This window comes from Protopterus annectens, chromosome 14.part0, assembly GCF_019279795.1.
Source record: "Protopterus annectens isolate FY-2018-M chromosome 14.part0, PAN1.0, whole genome shotgun sequence".
NCBI lineage: Eukaryota > Metazoa > Chordata > Ceratodontiformes > Protopteridae > Protopterus > Protopterus annectens.
In genome coordinates, this window is record NC_056748.1 from 269,609,812 (window position 1) to 269,628,132 (window position 18,321).

General features: G+C 39.1%; 1 protein-coding gene across 4 annotated transcripts in view; it reads right to left on the reverse strand.

The window, feature by feature from the left end:
- Positions 1-428: 428 nt before the first annotated feature.
- Positions 429-18,321, reverse strand: part of SFXN4 (sideroflexin 4) — a 645,242-nt gene continuing 627,349 nt past the window's right edge. For 3 of the 4 annotated variants that reach the window (XM_044055982.1, XM_044055979.1, XM_044055980.1), the window contains one exon: positions 429-733. In XM_044055982.1, the coding sequence (XP_043911917.1) occupies positions 656-733 (78 nt within the window). In that variant the 3' untranslated portion in view covers positions 429-655. The remainder of the gene's footprint in view (positions 734-18,321) is intronic. The other variant, XM_044055981.1, reaches the window with a different exon arrangement.

Here is an 18,321-nt window from a genome sequence, read left to right on the forward strand (position 1 = left end):
AAAGCATTTTAAGAGCAGAATGGAAGGAAAGAAATTAACATTGTGTCCCTACATATGTTTCAACCAATTTGTGAAGTATTTTAGTGTGGTTAGAATCTAGTTGCCTGCGTGTTCTCTGCTTACTTAGTCACAACTAAAACCATATACAGTTTGTCAGTCACTTAACCGGCAAATGCAGAATGTATGGCATGGAAACATAATTTACACCTCTCTTCCTCACACAACGTCGGCAGAATGCAAGGTTTTGACAAAGGTACAGTTACTTATCTTTGCAAAGAAGTCTTCTTCAGTCAACTTCTTACTTAAATGGCCACACTGGCATTTGTAAAATTTAAAAATTATAATATTCACTCTTATTAAAATAGCCATCCAACTATCAAATGTGTTAATATCCACTTTGAGGGTGAACTGATGGAAGACACACATAATTAAAGTGTAGTGTTTATTTGTTAGTTGATCAATTATGTCAGAGTGACAGGCATAATACAATCTGGTGTGAATGAATGTTGCTAAAATCTCTGCCAGCAGAAATGCATCATCCCATTCTGATCTACAATCAACAATTAAAGTATTGCAGTCTAATGTTAGCCTTATCAGAAATACATTTATCAAATCACACAGACAAATAAACACACATTTTTGCAGCAGAATGGATTCACACTCCTCTGTAATAATACAGCTCTGATTCTGTTGTGGCCAACTGGATATCTTGTTCAAGTCTGTCTCGTGTTATCTGTAATAAATAAGTAAGATACAAATGATAAGTATTCTTCCATTTTATCCAATTTCTGCAAACTAAAAACACATTTTTGGGAAAAATCTGATTAGATATCAGAATGGATGATCTATCTGAACAGACAGGAAGCTATCGGATATGATTGGCTATTTTACATGTCGGGACTTCGAGCACTGCTATTCAAAGAAACTGTTTTGATATTTTAATTTTATATACATGCATGAAGCTACACAATAGTTACTTAGATACTGCCACTGGAGTACATGTGAGAAACTGAACTGTTGGTGCTTAAAATTATTTAAACATCTTTTCATATTAAACACAATTAAATGTGCATTACAACTCTCCAAAGCATGTCTTGTCAGTTGTAATAAGTCTGCACAATGCAGAAATTACACATATAGTGTTACTGTAAATCTTACCTCAATCGGTTATTAAATTTGTATAACACAAAAAGGTGTATGACAATGCCAGAGGAATGAGTAATGAAACTTGACTGAAGCTCATTAACAACCACCAGCTGCTGGCACTTTGACAGGACATCTTATTTCTACACCAATAGGGAAATCTCCACAGACTTTCAGCATCTCATATCACATGCGACATAAAATAAATATGCAATTAGATATTAAAAAATACAAAATTTCTGTACAAAGCATAAATTATTGATTAGCAGCAGGCCGACTCTGAAACAGCAAAAAAACAGAAGCATCAGTTTTGGTGTCTTCTCCGAGATGTACTGGCAAGCCTGCACTGCCATGCTAATCCAGTAACTTTATTAACCAGTTTAACCTGTACCCATGAACTACCACATAGGCAGCAATCTACTTAACACCGAATGAGTGATGAGACCTTGGGACCCAGGTGGACAGTAGTCTCTCCTTTGATAGGCACATCGCCACAGTAGTCAGGAAGTCCTTCTACATGGCACACCTCATCATAAAAGGGTTCTCATCCAGGAAAAATGAGGTAATTGTTCCCCTCTACTCGTCACTAATTAGACCCATTATAGAGTACAACGCCCCTTTTGGAATGTACCTCACAAGACATCTGCAGCAGCTGGAAAGGCCACAGAAGTACCTCACAAAGAGGATTACTGGCCTCAAACAAATGCCCTACACTGACCACCTCAAAAAACTCCAGCTTTACTCCGCAGCATATTGCCTACTCAGAGGTGATCTCTGCCTAACATATAAAGCTATGTCAAACCCAGAGCTGTTGGACATGCTACACCTAAAGAAATCCCAATCGCTCCAAGCTACATGCTCTAGGGACCTAAACCTTGTCACCACAAAAAACAGGACACGCTGGAGGGATAGATTCCTGTCCCAGAGACTTCCTATACTCTGGAACAAGCTACCCATCTATGTCAAGCAAAGTTCTTCAGTAGCACTCTTCAAGAAAAATCTTGATGAGTGGATGGGAAATACACCCCGGGGATCACTTCTGTGTTTCTGCTGGACAGTGGTACAGGAAAATAACTTTCTTGGGTGGCATAAGCTATGGTACCTTGCTGGCTAGGCTTACGTAAGCCCTTGGGCTGGATAGCCTTGTACCTACCTATGAACAGGAATTATAGCACTAGTTGTTCTGGACAAAAGACCTCCAATGCTTAAGGTGGTAATAACAATAAAAAATTCCAGGCTATCCAGGCTTGTCTCCACTCCCTCACCATGAGGCTACAGGAGGTAGTTACAGACACTGAAAGCTTTAAAACAATGGGGAAGATAATACAAAATAGGCCCTTAATGAGGAGTATAAACTGCACCACAAAGAACTACGAGAACATTCTGACATTGCAACATCAATCTTATTATTTGGAGATTCTTTTTTTCAGAAAAAAATCTATTCTTAGTTCTCACTTTTTGAACTGTAAGTAATGAAAGTGAGAAGCATTTCTTATGGTACAAAAGTTTACAACTAAAAATAGATAATGCTGAAAAACATCATGGATTAAATGAAGACGTGGGCAGTATGGATCCAGTCAGTTTTCAGAGGAAAGAAAGAAATGCCACTACTACTTAAGAAGAATCCACTAGCAGAAAGAGACAGAGCAGACTACATCAACACCGGAGTCAGTACAAATCTATTAAATTAATTCATCATAAAGTTTTAAAATTACAGAGAATGTCAAGAGGATTTAAAGACTGCTCATGACCTGGGTGCTGTCTGAAAAAGACAATGGGTAGGAGTGTGCAGTTTCCCATGGATTACATCAAGAGCCTGCTTAACAAAACAAAATTTCAACCTGGTTATGAAAATGTTTAAGATGAGGTATACAGTCCAGCTCTGCCAGGTATAGAAGAACAGTCAGCAGTTTCAATTCAGTTTCCCTGCAGAGGGTTAAGTGCATCTCAAAGGACAATCACCAAGAATCCTTTATGCTGCAGCAATGAAAGATGAACAACTTAGCTAGAAATGCAATCTGACTCAATAATCGTCAACATCCTTCAACTCACTTGGGGTAAAAAGTCTAAAGATGATAGGTCTGGGTAAGGTAAAAAGAATATTAAGAAGCAGCATTCCATCAAAACTATAGCATTTATTACTCCACATAAGATTTCTAAGTTTAGTAACTCTGTCTCATCGATCTGCTGGAGATGTTATAAGGAATTAAAAGCTGATTGGGTACATGTGTTTATGGATTCGGAAAAGTTGTTACTATTGGGAAAATATAATCGGTTTTTAAAGGTCTGTTGTCAGATAATTGTAATTTATTAATGTCAACAATATCAATGAATGTTCTAGTTCCACTGACTGTAAATACTAAACAATATAAAATGTTTTGCAGCCTCTTAGCAATAGCTAGAAAAGTTATTACATGAGATTGAAAAACAAATACAATTCCTATGTTTAGAGAATTTTTGAATTTTAACACAATTTTCTGTAAAAATTAAAAGAGAAGTGATTAATTTAAGATCTTCAAATAGTATGAAGATACACAGTTGTTGGGATAGTCTTGAAATGTTGATATTAAAATATCAAGAAAATTGATATGGATGAATTAGAATACTCTAGATGTATAATATGGTTTTGATGTTATGTAATATTATATGATGTCTTTGAATTACCATCCTTTCATTGTATATATATATTAAATTAATAAAAACTTTTGAGAAAAAAAGTATGACTAAGCAGCTTCTAGCACTCTGTGGGATTTTTATTCTAGTCATTTTTGTCAGTAAACACCTTGCTGGGGCTGAATGAAATCTTAATATTCGTCTCACTTGTTACTGCATTACTGTGCATATCATATCAAAAAGTATTTTACTAAGGAAAACAAACACAAAGAAAACCATATCAGACCATGGAATAAGGGAGTTTCTGGGTTTGTAAATGTAGAAAACTATGCAACTGTATGAGTATTTTAAAACTATCCTGCTATGGATAGATAATATATATGACACTCAGTGAAAAAAGATTCACATATGTATATGTGATAAGTCAGATCTTAAACCAATTCCTTCTTATTTAGATATTGTAAATAAAATGTTGTGGGTAATCAAAAATTATATCAATGCTACACCAAACATATTAAGAAAATGAAAATATATTAACTTGATATTAAAATCATTTAGACATGTTCTCTCCAAAAACTCTTTTAATAAAAATGGTCATTTACTTTATTTCCCATAGCAAATATAAATAGGTCTTTTGATAGTAATAGTCATAAGATGTTAAATTAAAAATAAGTAATTTTGTATATTGGTTTGACTGGCTTAATGTAAATGTATTATCAACTGATAAAAATATGCACCATTTTAATTAGATTAAATCTAATATCAAATTCAGCAATAAATACTGGGGTTTCATTAATCTTCATTAATAATAATGAAACCAAGGACTTATTTTAAAATACATAAGTCAAACCTCCTTTACTCTAAAATATCATCACAGAGTATACGTTACCCCATTTAAAATCAGAAAGATGTTTAAAATCAACAAAGTGGTATGCTGGAAATGTAATACAGCTTTGAAAGCAGATTGCTACTACATATTTTTAAAATGTGAAAAATGTTAAATATTGTGAAGATATTCAATCTTTCTTTAGAGTGATGTGGTCTGATACATGTACACTTACAGAATCTTTGATATTTGATCTATGATATTAATTTATGAATGTTCTAATTCCTACAAATAAAAATCCAACACAGTATCACTTGGATGCTATTAGCAGTGTCAAGGAAGATAATCACCATAATCTGGAAAAGTACATCTACTCTTAGTTTTAATGGGTCTGCCAAATTAGCCACTGTTGCATGCCAAAAATGGAATTAATGTTATAGCTTTAAAAGCAAATGGAAGAAAACCTAAATACAAGTACCTGACTAAACAAATTATTATTAGGTAAATATAATTAATCATATGATTGTCAGCAAGAACTTAACTTTTTTTTTTTGAGGGCTTTCAATAAAACAAAAAGTTTTGTAAGATGTGACATAGGCTCAAATGGATATGACAAAAAACAACCTTGTAAAAGGTCAACCTGCAACACATTTAGTGTGTGCATCTAACACAAAAGCTGGAACTAGATACTTAAAAAACTGTTATAAATAAAAGGTGGAAATAACTTTTTAACATAATGAGCCTTTCAATATTGTCTTTAAATTTTAATGGTCTCACAAATATATATAAAACAGAAAGTGCAATGAACTGTAGTAAAGATGTGGTGTGCAAACAGCTATGCTACAGAAAACACATCTGGAAAAAAACGAACATGTAAATTTGATAAAGAAAGGTTTTCAGGATGGTTATTCAATGGAATACTTGGGACAAAGGGAAAGAGAAGTACTTATATTAATTGTAAGAGAAGTTGCAATAGTGATAGAAGAGGATAAAAAAGATAACAATGGTAGATATGTAGTACTAAGGGGCTACTGGCAAGGGAGGAGGATTACATTGACATGTACTTATATTCTACCTAAAACTGCTGTAAAGGAACTTAAACTTCTGGGAGCAATAACCAGTTTTTAGCAGGGAATATTATGTACAGGTGGGGATTGGAATTTGATTTGCAGTAGGGAAACTGCGTCTAGGGGGTTCAGAAGGAAAAACATAACAAAGGAGGTTAGGTTTTTGAAGACATTTATGAAAATATTTGGCATGGAAGATGTGAATTTAGTAGGAGTTTGGAGTGAATTCACATATTATTCCCCAAGATACAAAAGCTGGGCTAGGCTAGACAGAATTTACATTTCACAGAAACATGTGCACTTAATTGAAAGTTTTGATACACATCCAATAACTATTTCACATCATGCACCAATAATTAAAATAAAAATGAGATATTGGAGCTTTTCCACCTATCTGTTGAAAAGAGAGGAATTTAAGGAATCAGCAGTAGAAATTATTCAGGAGTTATTAGAGAAGACAGAAATTTCTTCTGAAAATATAGCTAAGAAGTAGGATAAAATTAAAGTGGAGTTTAAAAGGGTGGAAATAAAAGAAAGAGAGATATGGTTAAGAAGCAAGAAGAATTATTTACAGGGACTGAAAAATATTAAAGTAGTTCAGAAGAGGGGAAATCTTAAATCTTACAGAACAAGAACAGGAGGAATTGCAGACTGCTAAGCAGAAAATAAAGGATTACCTTAGTAATATGTATGAGTTTAGAAAGACTGCTGTTAAGCAACTGTTCTTGATAATAATGCCAGAGTACAAAAACGTATAACACGACGACTCAGGCAACAGAAAGTAGAAAGGGTCGTCGCCGAGCATAGGGAGCCTATAACAAGGAAGATCACAAGAGATCCTGTAGAGGTACTAGAACTATTTTGGAAATTTTATGAAAGTTGAATAAAATGGAGAAATAATGAGGTAAAGAAAATGTACAAATGGAAATGTTTATGGAGGAATTAAATATGCCAAGGGTTGAGGTAGATGAGATACAATTACTAATAGGACTGGAGGAGATGAGATAAAACAATCAACAGAAAAGTCCCCAGAAACAGATGGTATTCCTGTTGAAGTTTGAAAGCTAGGAGGTAAAAACTGAAAAATCTGAAAGGTTTTGTTTAACATTATTTTAACAGGTGGAGAAGCACCAACTTCCTGGAAAAAAAGTGGTGATGGCTGTAATACCTAAAAAGGGTAAGGACCAATTAGATCCAGCTTCATACAGGCCCATTTCAATCCTAAACCATGACTACAAAGTATTTATGTCTATAATGGCTAAAGGAATAGTAAATGTGATGCCAAAATTGAAAGACATGGATCAATGTGTTTTTGTGGAAGGGAGGCAAGCATTTGACATTAACAGAACATTGATGATCCAGAGGGAATCTGAATATATGAAAACATCACTGTTGTTGGTGGGTCTTGATGCACAGAAAGTATTTGACAGAGTAACGTGGGAGTTTATCAGCAGGGCAATAGAAGCATTTGCATTCCCTGATAAAATTATAAGGCTAATTACAAGGGATTGGAGGCAAAAATTAAAGTGGGTGGATTCCTCTCTGATAATTTCTATTTGAGCAGAGGAACCAGGTAGGAGCATCCTCTTTCCCCTTTGTTATTTCCACTACATTTAGAACCACTGGCAAAGAAAATAAGAGACTCAGAAATTCTGGGATATAATTGGTATGGTAGTCAAGAAAAGCTGGCTTTGTTTGCAGATGATGTTTTATATGTGATAACCCAGAAAAGGACATTACAGTGTTGTGGAACATCTTGAGGCAGTTTCAAATCTTTTTTTGAGGTACAAAATTAAGGAATCTAAAATAAAAGCAATAGCTGTAAATTATGTGCCCACACACAAACTGCTTCAGCAATATCCATATTTATGGGGACATGATAAAATGAAGTACTTAGGAGTATGGAGTAAAAAGGATTCTGGTGTGGCAGCTAAAGATATGTGGGAAGAGACTAAACAAAATATAATACAAGAACTGAGAAAACTGGAAGCTCTGTTTTATGGATATGGATAGCAAGATGCAATCAGTTGAAATGTTTTTAGTGCCTTTAGCTTTATGCACAGGTCAGGCATATTTTTATCAACCAGAGGAAATGTTGTGGATAGCAATTAATAAACAGATGAAAGATTTTATCTGGGAGGAGACTGCAACAGTCAAGTGGGATAAACTGATTATCCCAAGTGAACAAGGCAGTTTGGGATTACCTGATTTGAAGGGGCATTTCAGAATTACACAGTTAAGGCTCCTGTATATAGCATAAGCAGAAACCTATATTTCAAAATAGAAAGGGATGATAATGATGAAACAGGGGGAAGGCTCAAAAAATAAGGTGAGACTGGGATTTTGGACACAGATCCATAAGGAGAATAAGAATAACCATGCAGAATATTATATTTATAAAGTAGCAAAAAACATTCTAAGAACTAAGCCAACATGGGAATGGAGAAAGGAGATTCTGTCGATAAGGATGACTGCAACTAGGGATATAGACAATAGGCAAGAGGGGGCTGGAATTTATTGTAGAAAAGTGGTAAAAGAACCAAGAAACTGGGAGCAAATAATTAAAGAGATGAAGGTAACAGAATGTGAAGAGGCCAAGAATTTATTTGGACTGCAGGATAGAGATTGCCTTCCCTGTCAAGGACTGATATCAGTTATAAGCAAAGAGAAACTAAGCAAAAGACCAGCACAGGTAGAGTTTTTGTACAATCAAGAACAGAAACTGCTGTTAAAAAAGGAATAGAGCACACAACATGTTGCACAATAACTACAAGGATCAATCAGACTAGGTTAGAAAGGATTGGGAACGGAGACTGGATAAACAATTCACAAAGAAACAATGGGGGATATATGCATATTTCCCAAATTTGCAACAAAGTCTAGAAAATTTAGTATCTTTGCTTGGAAGTAATTACACAGGTATTTTTTGGAAAAGAAAATCAAAGTCTAAACCAACTTTACTAAAAGTAGTGAATATAGTAATAGAAAAAAACAACTGGACTTGGGATCATTAGAAAAGGGTAGGAGCAAATTACATAAGAAAAAATGGGAATTGCCAGAACAATGCATGCAGAGGAAGAACAAGGTTTAAAAGAAGGCAGGATTTGAATGAGCTACGTAATGTTTGACTGACAATGACTGGATAGATTATAAGTGATGTATAATGTTTGCAACTACAATTACGTCAACATGGTTTGTGATATATTATGTTTGCAACTAAAATAATGTCAATATGGTTTGTTTTCATTTATATAAATGTATGATTGCCTATGTCATGCGTGATAATTTAATAAAGATGTTCCTTGTTTTTAAAAAAAAAATTCACAATTCTTTCACCATATACTGTCACATACAGCTCCATTTCTTTCCTTTTCATAGGATCATAGGAAGTAACTAGGCTACTAGCGCGGCGGTGGTGGTGCTGCGGTAGCGTTGTCGCCTCACAGTAAGACGCTGTCTGGTTCGATTCTCAGCTAGAGCGTCTTCTGCGTGGAGACATGCATGAATGGGCGTACCTTCGTTGAAGGTTGTGCGTCAGGCCTGGCAAGCCAGTATATAAAAATCAACTGCCAATCATTAGCGGACCAGAGTTCCGCTGTGGCGACCCCTAACCGGGAAAAGCCGAAAGTCACAAATAGGAAGTAACTAGGCTATTTGCCCTGAGGCCCTTACAAGTCTAGCCAAGAATTTAGCCCATGTTCCAACAAGTCAGCACCCTATGCCACTGTCCAGCAGGGACATAGTTGAAATCCCAGGAGTGTATTTTCTGTTCCCCATCCAGTTATCCAGGTTGCGCTTAAAAAGGTTTAAAGAGGCAATCTGCTTTACGTGGAGAGGAAGTCTATTCCATAAAAGGGGGAGTCTCTGGGACACAATCTGTCACGCCAACAAATCCTATTGATGTCACAGACCAGGTTGAGGTCTTGCGTGCAGGTTACTCGAGTGGAGTTTGTCTTGCAAATATGCAGCAGTCCCATCAAGGCGGGGTTTAGGAGATTGCTTTGTATGCCAGACAGAGGTCACCTCTGAGGAGTCTGTAGGAGATGGAGTAGAGGGACAGGGCTTTTACCCTATCTGTACAGGGTAAATATTTGAGGCCCTGGATTCTCCGGGTGAAGAATCTCTGTGGTCTCTCCAGCTGCTGCACGTGCTTTACGAGGTACGTGCCGAAAGGGGCACCGTATTCAATAATCGGTCTTATAAGGGAAGAATACAGGGATGTTATAACCATCTTGTCCCTATATGAGATACCCTTACTAATGAGGTGGGCCATGTAGAAAGCTTTCCATACAACGGAAGCAATATGGTGGTCAAAAGTCAGTTTGCTATCAACCTGGGTTCCTAAGTCCCTCATGACTGATTGCGTGGTTAGTGCCTTATTATCAATGTGATAATTTTTGGGGACATCATTCTCCCAAAAAGGGATGGTGATGGATTTTTTGGCATTCAGTCTGAGGCCATGTTTCTGGCGCCAGTCACTTGTTTGGGTGAGACCCTCTTGGAGGATGTCCACATCACTAGGGGAATTGATGACAGCACCCAGCTTGCAGTCATCTGCAAACTTGGTCAGCGATAGCCCACTAGATTTGGCCTGCACCTCTGAAGTATATCCCAAACAGCAGAGGCCCCAAGACTGATCCCTGGGGTACACCGCTTGTTACGAGTCTACTACTTCAGGTGGCTTCCCCTATTTTGACAAGGTGGGTTCTATCAGTAAGCCGGTTTGCTACCCATCTGGTAACATATGGATTGATGCCTAGTTGAGAGAGTTTATCTATTACACCTGAGTGGAGAATAGTATCGAAGGCCTTGGCCAGGTCAAGGTAGGTGGTGTGGTCCATCTTCCACTTGTCTATGGCCTTGGTGACTGTCTTAAAGAAGTCAACCAAATTTACAGGCATGACTTCCTCTTGACAAAACCAAACTGTGTTGGAACAAGTGACTGGAATTTGCCAATGTCTGTGTTAATGAGGTCCATGACAACCCACTCCATGGCCTTGCAGATCAGGCTAGTTAGGCTGATGGGTCTATAATTTTCTGGATCAGTGGATGCTCAATCTTTGTGCAAAGGGATGACATAGGGCCATAATCCTGTTTAACCTTTCATAGTCTGAAGGTGAACAAACCTGACAACCATTGACAGCAACTTCACGAATTAGTTGAACTTTGCAAGTAAAAATATAACACTATGGCTGAGTTAGGAAAGGAAAAAAGGACCTGAAACTGAAAAAATGTTACATTTTTAAAAGGCTAAGTTATCTTGGGTATTTCTTTATCCCATTTCAAAAATATTTCACAAATGGTGTAACACATATGTTGGAAACATATAGATAAGAGTCAGAGCACAAATAGACTGACATTTTAACTGAGAATTCTCAAGGCCGATGACATTTGTAACAGCTCAAATTCTAACTAAATGGGACTGTGATCTGACAGTGCAAAGCAGGGAACTGTAAACTCATCATCTGCACAATCAAAGAGTATTATGGGAAAAAAACATTTTCCAAGAAAACTAAATCACAGCAACATGCCTGCTCCATGAGGGCATTCAGGGTTAGGGAAAACATTAAAATTAGTAATAAGTAGTTATTGTGGTACTGGTAGGTTTGGACTGTGTACAACATCTTGGCCTGTAGTGATCCTTTAATTCAAGCAGTTGCAGAGGTCAATGCTCTTCCAACTCATACTTGAGCTAGGACTACTACCTTGAGTCATTCAATGTTAGCACTCTGGGATGTTACTTTTTCATGTTTGCTTGTTTTATAATTTAAAATTGCTGAGGCAGAGCTTCCTTCAATTTGCTCTTTTTGCCTTACTGAGACATGGGGGCAGTAACATATCTGTAGATCCCTGGACACTCTCATGCAAACATTTATTGTTTACTTATTTATTTGACATTTGATTACTGGGAAAGTCCAACTGGGTAGAAGCCCATTTTCAGAGGAGGCCCGATGAGAAAAGTTCCAAATTAGCAATAATTTTACAATCTTCAAAAAATAAAACAAAAACATCTGCAGTTTAAGTAATTATAACAAGTTAGACACAATATAAAAACAGTGGTTACGAATTAATACAAGTTATATGACAATCATTTAATATCTGGAGAAATTTTAGACAGTTTGTACAGATATTAAAGGTAAGGTAGGTAGTTAATTCAAACAGGAGTTGCAATATGAAATGAGGGGCAAAACAGGCTTATGGTATATTTAGAGATAAAGTCAGGAAACAGAATTTGATACAAATAGGAAAGTGAGTAAAGAAGGGAGAGTAAAGGAGGCATAATGATGAAAAGCTTCATTTACATTTAGCAATAATGTTTATACTGGTTTTGAGCAAGAACAGAGACCAATTTTAGCTAGGAAGTCTTTCAGAGGGGGTTTGAAAGACTGTAGGGAAGGTATTGACCTGATAGATAGCAACCTTCTAGGAGTACAGACAATGCCCAATAAATTAGATCTGTATGCTTTCTTCAACTATGTCTGCAACCTAAAAGGAAACTCCCAACTATGTGCCAAACTAATGGTGAATGGAACCAACTATATGGAGCCAGAGGAAATGGCAAATCTGCTGGTTGGTAAACTTCTCACTAACTGTAACCTCCATCACCCCCCCCCCAAAAAAAAAATACAACCACATAATTTCTCCACCAACTATCTCTAGGGAGCAGGCCCTCATTGCACTCTAAAGCCAAAACATTGCTTTGATAGTCCCTGATAATACCCAGGATGTCTCCTAAATCACAACCTTTCAAGCCCACTAAAATCTCTATTTAACCATACCTTCCAGATAAGCTTTGTGCCATATGAATGGAGGACTGCAACGTTTTAACCCTCGGGGGATGCCTTCCACAGATCCAGACAAAGTACAGTTGTGTAAAATAGTAGATGACCTCTTCACTGTTGCAATATTCTTTACAATAGGGATCCCCTGCCAACGGCAGCCCGATGTCCATCCGGTATACCAAAGCCTTTAGGTAGTAATGCGTATGCTGTACGTCACCTGTATGCTCCCCATGCATGGCATAGGGCATAAAGATGACATCCTGATGTACCATCCTCAGAACTGAAAATGCCCAGTAGGAATGACAGTCCAAGGATACATTCAGAAGGAGAAAAGGATCCGGGGAGGAGTGAAGGAGGGAATATACTGCAACTGTAAAGACGACATCTACTGTTATGGTAAGATTTTATACAACTGTACTATGTTCTTCCATATCACTGTTGCAGTATTCTTCACAATATGGAGAGTATAAAACCTCAGGAAGAAAGTTGGGAAGAGGAAAGGCCAGCTGAGCCCTCAAGAAAGCTATGAAGAGTAGCCCTGATAAAACCAGCTCTGGCCCTAGAAATCGCATTCAACTTATAGTGCTTGGTAAAAGTATGCAAAGAAGTACAAGTGGCTGTCTCATGAATATAATTAGTATCCAAACAGTTGGAAACAAAATACCACAAGAGGCTATAGCCCTAGCAGAATGAGCCTTAACAGAAGGAGGAAGGCTCTTCCCATGAAAGGAATAACAAAAATAAATGGCTTTAGTTATCCAAGAAGAAATGGTTTGCTTGGAAACAGCCAAACCTAATGACCTAGGGTGAAAGGAAACAAAGACCTGCTCAGATTTACAAATGGCTTTGGGTGTATCCAAATAACATCTGAGCTGTGTATGCAAATCCAAGGTGATAGGAACATTGTCAGTAGCAGATTGTGCGGAAGGGGAAAAAGTGACAAATGAATAGACTGATTTAGAGAAAACTCATTAACCATCTTGGCCATAAAAGAAGGATTAGTAAGAAGAAACACCCTGTCCTTATAAAAAACAAAAAAGGAGGAACAGCCATAAGGGTTTGCAGTTCAGACACCCATCTGGCAGAGGTAAGAGCCAAAAGTACAGTCTTCCAGGAACAATGCTGTAAGTAAGCTGAAGCTGCAGGCTCAAAAGGAACCGGAGTCAATTTTTCTAAAACAAAATTAAGGTCCCAGGAAGGAGGAAAAGGCTTCCTGGGAAACCTAATGTGAAGGATGCCTTTAAGAAACTGTTAGGCCTCAAATCTAGAAGCCAAAGGGGGAGTCAAAGGCAGACAATCAGAAATAGCTGACAGGTGGGCCTTAACAGAAGAATATGTCAACCCAGCACTGAGCAATTCACACAAATAACAGAGAATGAAGGGAACCTCCACAATAAGTGGATCCAAGTTACAAGAAAGACACCAGAGAGAAAAACTCACACATCTGGAGAAGTAATATTTCCTAGTAGTGGGTTTCCCGGCCTCCTGCAGAACTTGAAGCGCATCCCCAGAAAAAAGGTGTCTGAAAGGGATCAGAACCCTATCACCCACACTGTCAGCCGAAGAGTGGACTGGTGGGGATGGATGGCAGATCCCTTATCTTTTGTGATTAGGTCCACCCTGTGACGTAACTTGTGATGATTCCCGTTGGCTAAATGGAGACAAAGAGAGAGCCAATGCTGTCTGAAGCAAAAGGGAGTCACCAGCAAGATTTTGGGAGCATCCTGTTTTATTTTGAGCAGGTCCTCTAGAATGAGAGGAAGGGGAGAGAAGGCATAAAGAAACACCCCCTTCCAAGCCAGAGGACATGGGACTTGGGTGCAAAAGACAGGAAGCTGTCTGTTCAAAGGGGAGGCAATAGATCTACTTGAAGAGTACCCACTGGTGAACAATGTCCAGAAACACATCCCTGTGAAGCATCCACTTGTGGGACTGTGTTAAGGACCTGCTCAGAGAATCTGCCACTATGTTCTGATCTGAAGGAATATAAACCATCTGAAGAGTCACCTGATACTGGACAGCTAGATCCCAAACATGAAGAAATAGTCTACACAGAAATAAGATCTTGTCCCCCTTGCTTGTTGATGTACCACATCACTGTGGTATTGTCTGTGAGAATTCTGAAAGGCCCTGCAAGCTTTCTCATACAGGGCTTGGCCACAGGAAGCATAGGAATGGTGGAAGCCATGTAACCCAGAGTAACCCAAAGCCTTTAGAAACTCCCTGGCTGTAATGTAAGTCAAAGGAAGAAGGGACTGAAATCAAGCAATCAGAGTTAAAGCCTTGGGAGGAGGCACTGATGCCAGCACTGGAACAGTCTGGATCCTGAACCCTAGAAAAACATGATCCTGAGAAGGAGTCAGGAGTGATTTTTGGAAGTTTACAGTAAACCCCATGCTTTGCGGGAAGCGAATAGTTAAGTCTAGATGCTGAAATAAAATCGCTGGAAAGGAGGCGTGAATGGGCAGGTTGCCCAAATAAGGCAAATCTGTATTCCTCTCAATCTGCAAAAAGCAATCACAGGAGCAAGCCATTTGGTCAAGACCCCTGGGGAGTACAGAGGCCAAAGGGCAAAGCACAGAAAGTACAGTTGTGTACCTACCATAAATGTAGATGTTTGAGTGTATTCACTGTTGCAGTCATTACACTTGGGTTATCCTGCTGGCAGGCTACCTGCAGTCAGCCTGAATTCCAAAGTCTTGGTCCGGTGTCAGTTGCTGTCGCCTCTTCCCTGACGTCAGTGTGCCAGGGGTATAAACGATGCAGCCAACGCCATTTTCTTCAGTTTTTCTTGCCCCAGATGTCAGGTGCCCCCAAAAGGGTAGGCTGAAAAACATTGCTAATAAAAGCATGCACTAAAATAAACAATACCTTCATCTGCAAGCAAATATACCACATGGGTTGTATAGGATAGAGAAGTACAGATAAGTCCCAGCAAAGAAAGGGGGATGGTAGGTGGGTAACCTGGACTGCAACAGTGAATACACTCGAACATCTACATTTATGGTAGGTACACAACTGTACTATGTTCATCGTGTTTCACTGTTGCAGTCATTACACTTGGGTTGAATCCCAAATCTGTTGTTGGGCGGCTGGGTCTAAATAGAATTAGGAGTGGCTATAAGGCCCTGCAAGTCTGCAGTGGCAAAGCCTGCTCTGGATTTAGAGTAAAGAGGCAAGTGGTAGTGCTTAGTAAAAGTGTGCACTGAAGTCCAAGTTGCAGCCTCCAAAATATCCTTGGTTGGTACCCCTCTGAGGAAGGCTGCTGAGGTGGCTGCTGCCCTGGTAGAATGTGGTCTAATGCCCTTAGGCACTGATTTACCATGTTGTGAATAGCAGAAATGAATGCAGTGTCCTATCCATTTTGAAATAGTCTGCTTTGAGATAGGTTTTCTGCTTTGAGATAGCCTTTCCTTGTGATCCTGCAGCATATGCCACTAAAAGTTGCTCAGTCTTTCTGAAAGCTTTAGTTTTGTCCAAGTAGAAGTGTTGCTGTCTGTGTATGTCCAAAGAATGCAGACGTTTCTCCCCTTTGTTCTGCGTCATTTGGGTAAAAAGTAGGCAAATGAATGGTTTGGTTAAGAGCCACACTGGACACTACCTTAGGCATAAATGTTGGGTTTGTCCTCAGAGAAACCCTGTCCGGATGGAAGATAATAAATGTTTCCACAGCCATTAATGCCTGTAACTCTGAGACTCTTCTTGCTGAAGTTATTGCTAGGAGCAGAGCTGTTTTCCATGATAAGAATTTTATCTCAGCTGTATTGGCTGGCTCAAAAGGAGCAGTGTGAGTTTTTCCAAGACAAAATTGAGGTCCCATGCAGGTACTGGTGCTCTCCTTGGAGGTCTTATGTTTTTGGCCCCCCTGGGGAACTGCCTAAGCAATGGATATGAAAAAATAGGCAGGTCTGTATTGTAATGAGCTGAAATGGCAGAGGCATGGATCTTAATTGATGAGAAGGATAGGCCTTTGTCCAGCATCTCAGTTAGATATTGTAAAATCTGAGGAATATTTGGAACAAGTGTGTCAATTCCTTGTGCCTGGTTCCAAGCACAGAATCTCTTCCATTTTTCTGCATAAGATTTTCTGGTGCTGGGCCTCCTGGCCTCCAAAATGACATCCATAACCGCTTTAGAGAGAGGTGTATTCTGAATGGTCACAGTATCCGCCATGCAGCTAGATTTAGAGTTCTGAGTTGGCTGTGCAGGATATGATTGCTTTGTTGGGTCAGTAAATGAGGAATTTGAGGCAATGTCCAGGCTGAGTCTTGGGACAAGCTCCTTAGGATTGGGTACCAGTGTTGGCGAGGCCAATCCGGGGCAATCAGAATCATTTGTGGCTTCTCTTATCTGACCTTTAGAAGTACCTTGGGGAGGAGAGGCAGTGGAGGAAAGGCATATACTGTAAGGTTGTTTCAGCTGAATGACAGAGCATCCACTTTCCATGCTTGTTTGTGATAAGTCCTTGTGCAGAATCTCTGAAGTTGGCAGTTGTGAGGGGAGGCCAAAAGATCTATGTCTGGGCGTCCCTATTCTCTTGTTATCATGCTGAAGATTTGTGGATCTAGTTTCCACTCGTGAGGGTCCATGAGGTTTCTGCTTAGTTCATCTGCCAAAGCATTTGTTTTTCCTGGCAGGAATTGTGCTTGCAGGTGTACTTGGTAAGTCAATGCTGTGTTCCACAAAATCATGGCTTGTCTGCAGAGGGGGTAGGAATGTGTGCCCCCCTGCTTGTTTATGTACCACATGACTGTGGTGTTGTTCGTCTTTATCAGCAGCTGTCCTGGATGGAGTAGGTCCTTGAAGGCTGTCAGGGCATTTTGTACAGCTAGCATCTCTTTTTGATTGATGTGTAGATGCCTTTGGCTTGGGGGCCATGTGCCCTGAATACATTTTCCTGCCATGTGGGCCCCCCAGACAAATGCATCTGTTGTTATTGTTTGCCTGGCTGTGGGTAAAGTGAATGACTGTCCCTTGTGGTGACAGGCCTGTGCCCACCATCGAAACTCCTGTTGCAGGCAGGGAATGAGTGAAATTAATGATTCCAGGCTGTGAGTCCAAACACTTTTTAGGTACCATTGTAATTTCCTCATATGCAGTCTTGCATATGGAATTAGCAGAATGCAGGAGGCCATGTAGCCCAGAGCCTGCAGAATTTTTCTTGCAGATAACTGGGTCTTTGTTGCCATGTTTTCGAAGTAAGAAGTCAGTTGCCTTTGTTTGTCTGGCGTGAGATAAGCCATCTGGGCAGTTGTATTTAGGCTTGCACCCAGGAATATTATCTCTTGAGAGGGTACTAGTTTTGATTTATTTTCGTTTACTGTGTACCCTAGACAAATTAGTAATCTTTTTACAAACGCCAGATGCTTTAGAAGAATGTACTCGTTCTCTGCTTGAATAAGGCAGTCGTCCAAGTAAGGATATACTTGAATTCCTCTTTGTCTGCAAAATGCAATTACTGGTGCCAGGCATTTTGTGAAGACTCTGGGTGCAGTAGATAAGCCAAAGGGCAGTGCAGAGAATTGGTAGTGCATTGAGCCAGCTATGAATCTGAGGTATCTTCTGCAAGATTGTCTGATTGGGACATGCAGGTATGCCTTTTTGAGGTCCAAAGTTACAAGCCAAGCCTTTTTGCCCAGCATGGGCAGAAGCTGTTGCAGAGTCAACATTATAAATTTCGGAATGTCCAGAAAAGTATTTAGAATAGACAGGTCCAGAATTGGTCTCCATGCTTTGTCCATTCTTGGTACTAAGAAAAGTCTTGAGTAAAATCCTTGTCCCTGCTCTTGTCGTGGCACTGGCTGAATAGCCCTCATGCCCATGAGAAATGAAACTTGGTTTTGTGCCTCTGCCCACTGATTGTGTGGCAGGTCTGGCATACCTTTTGCCT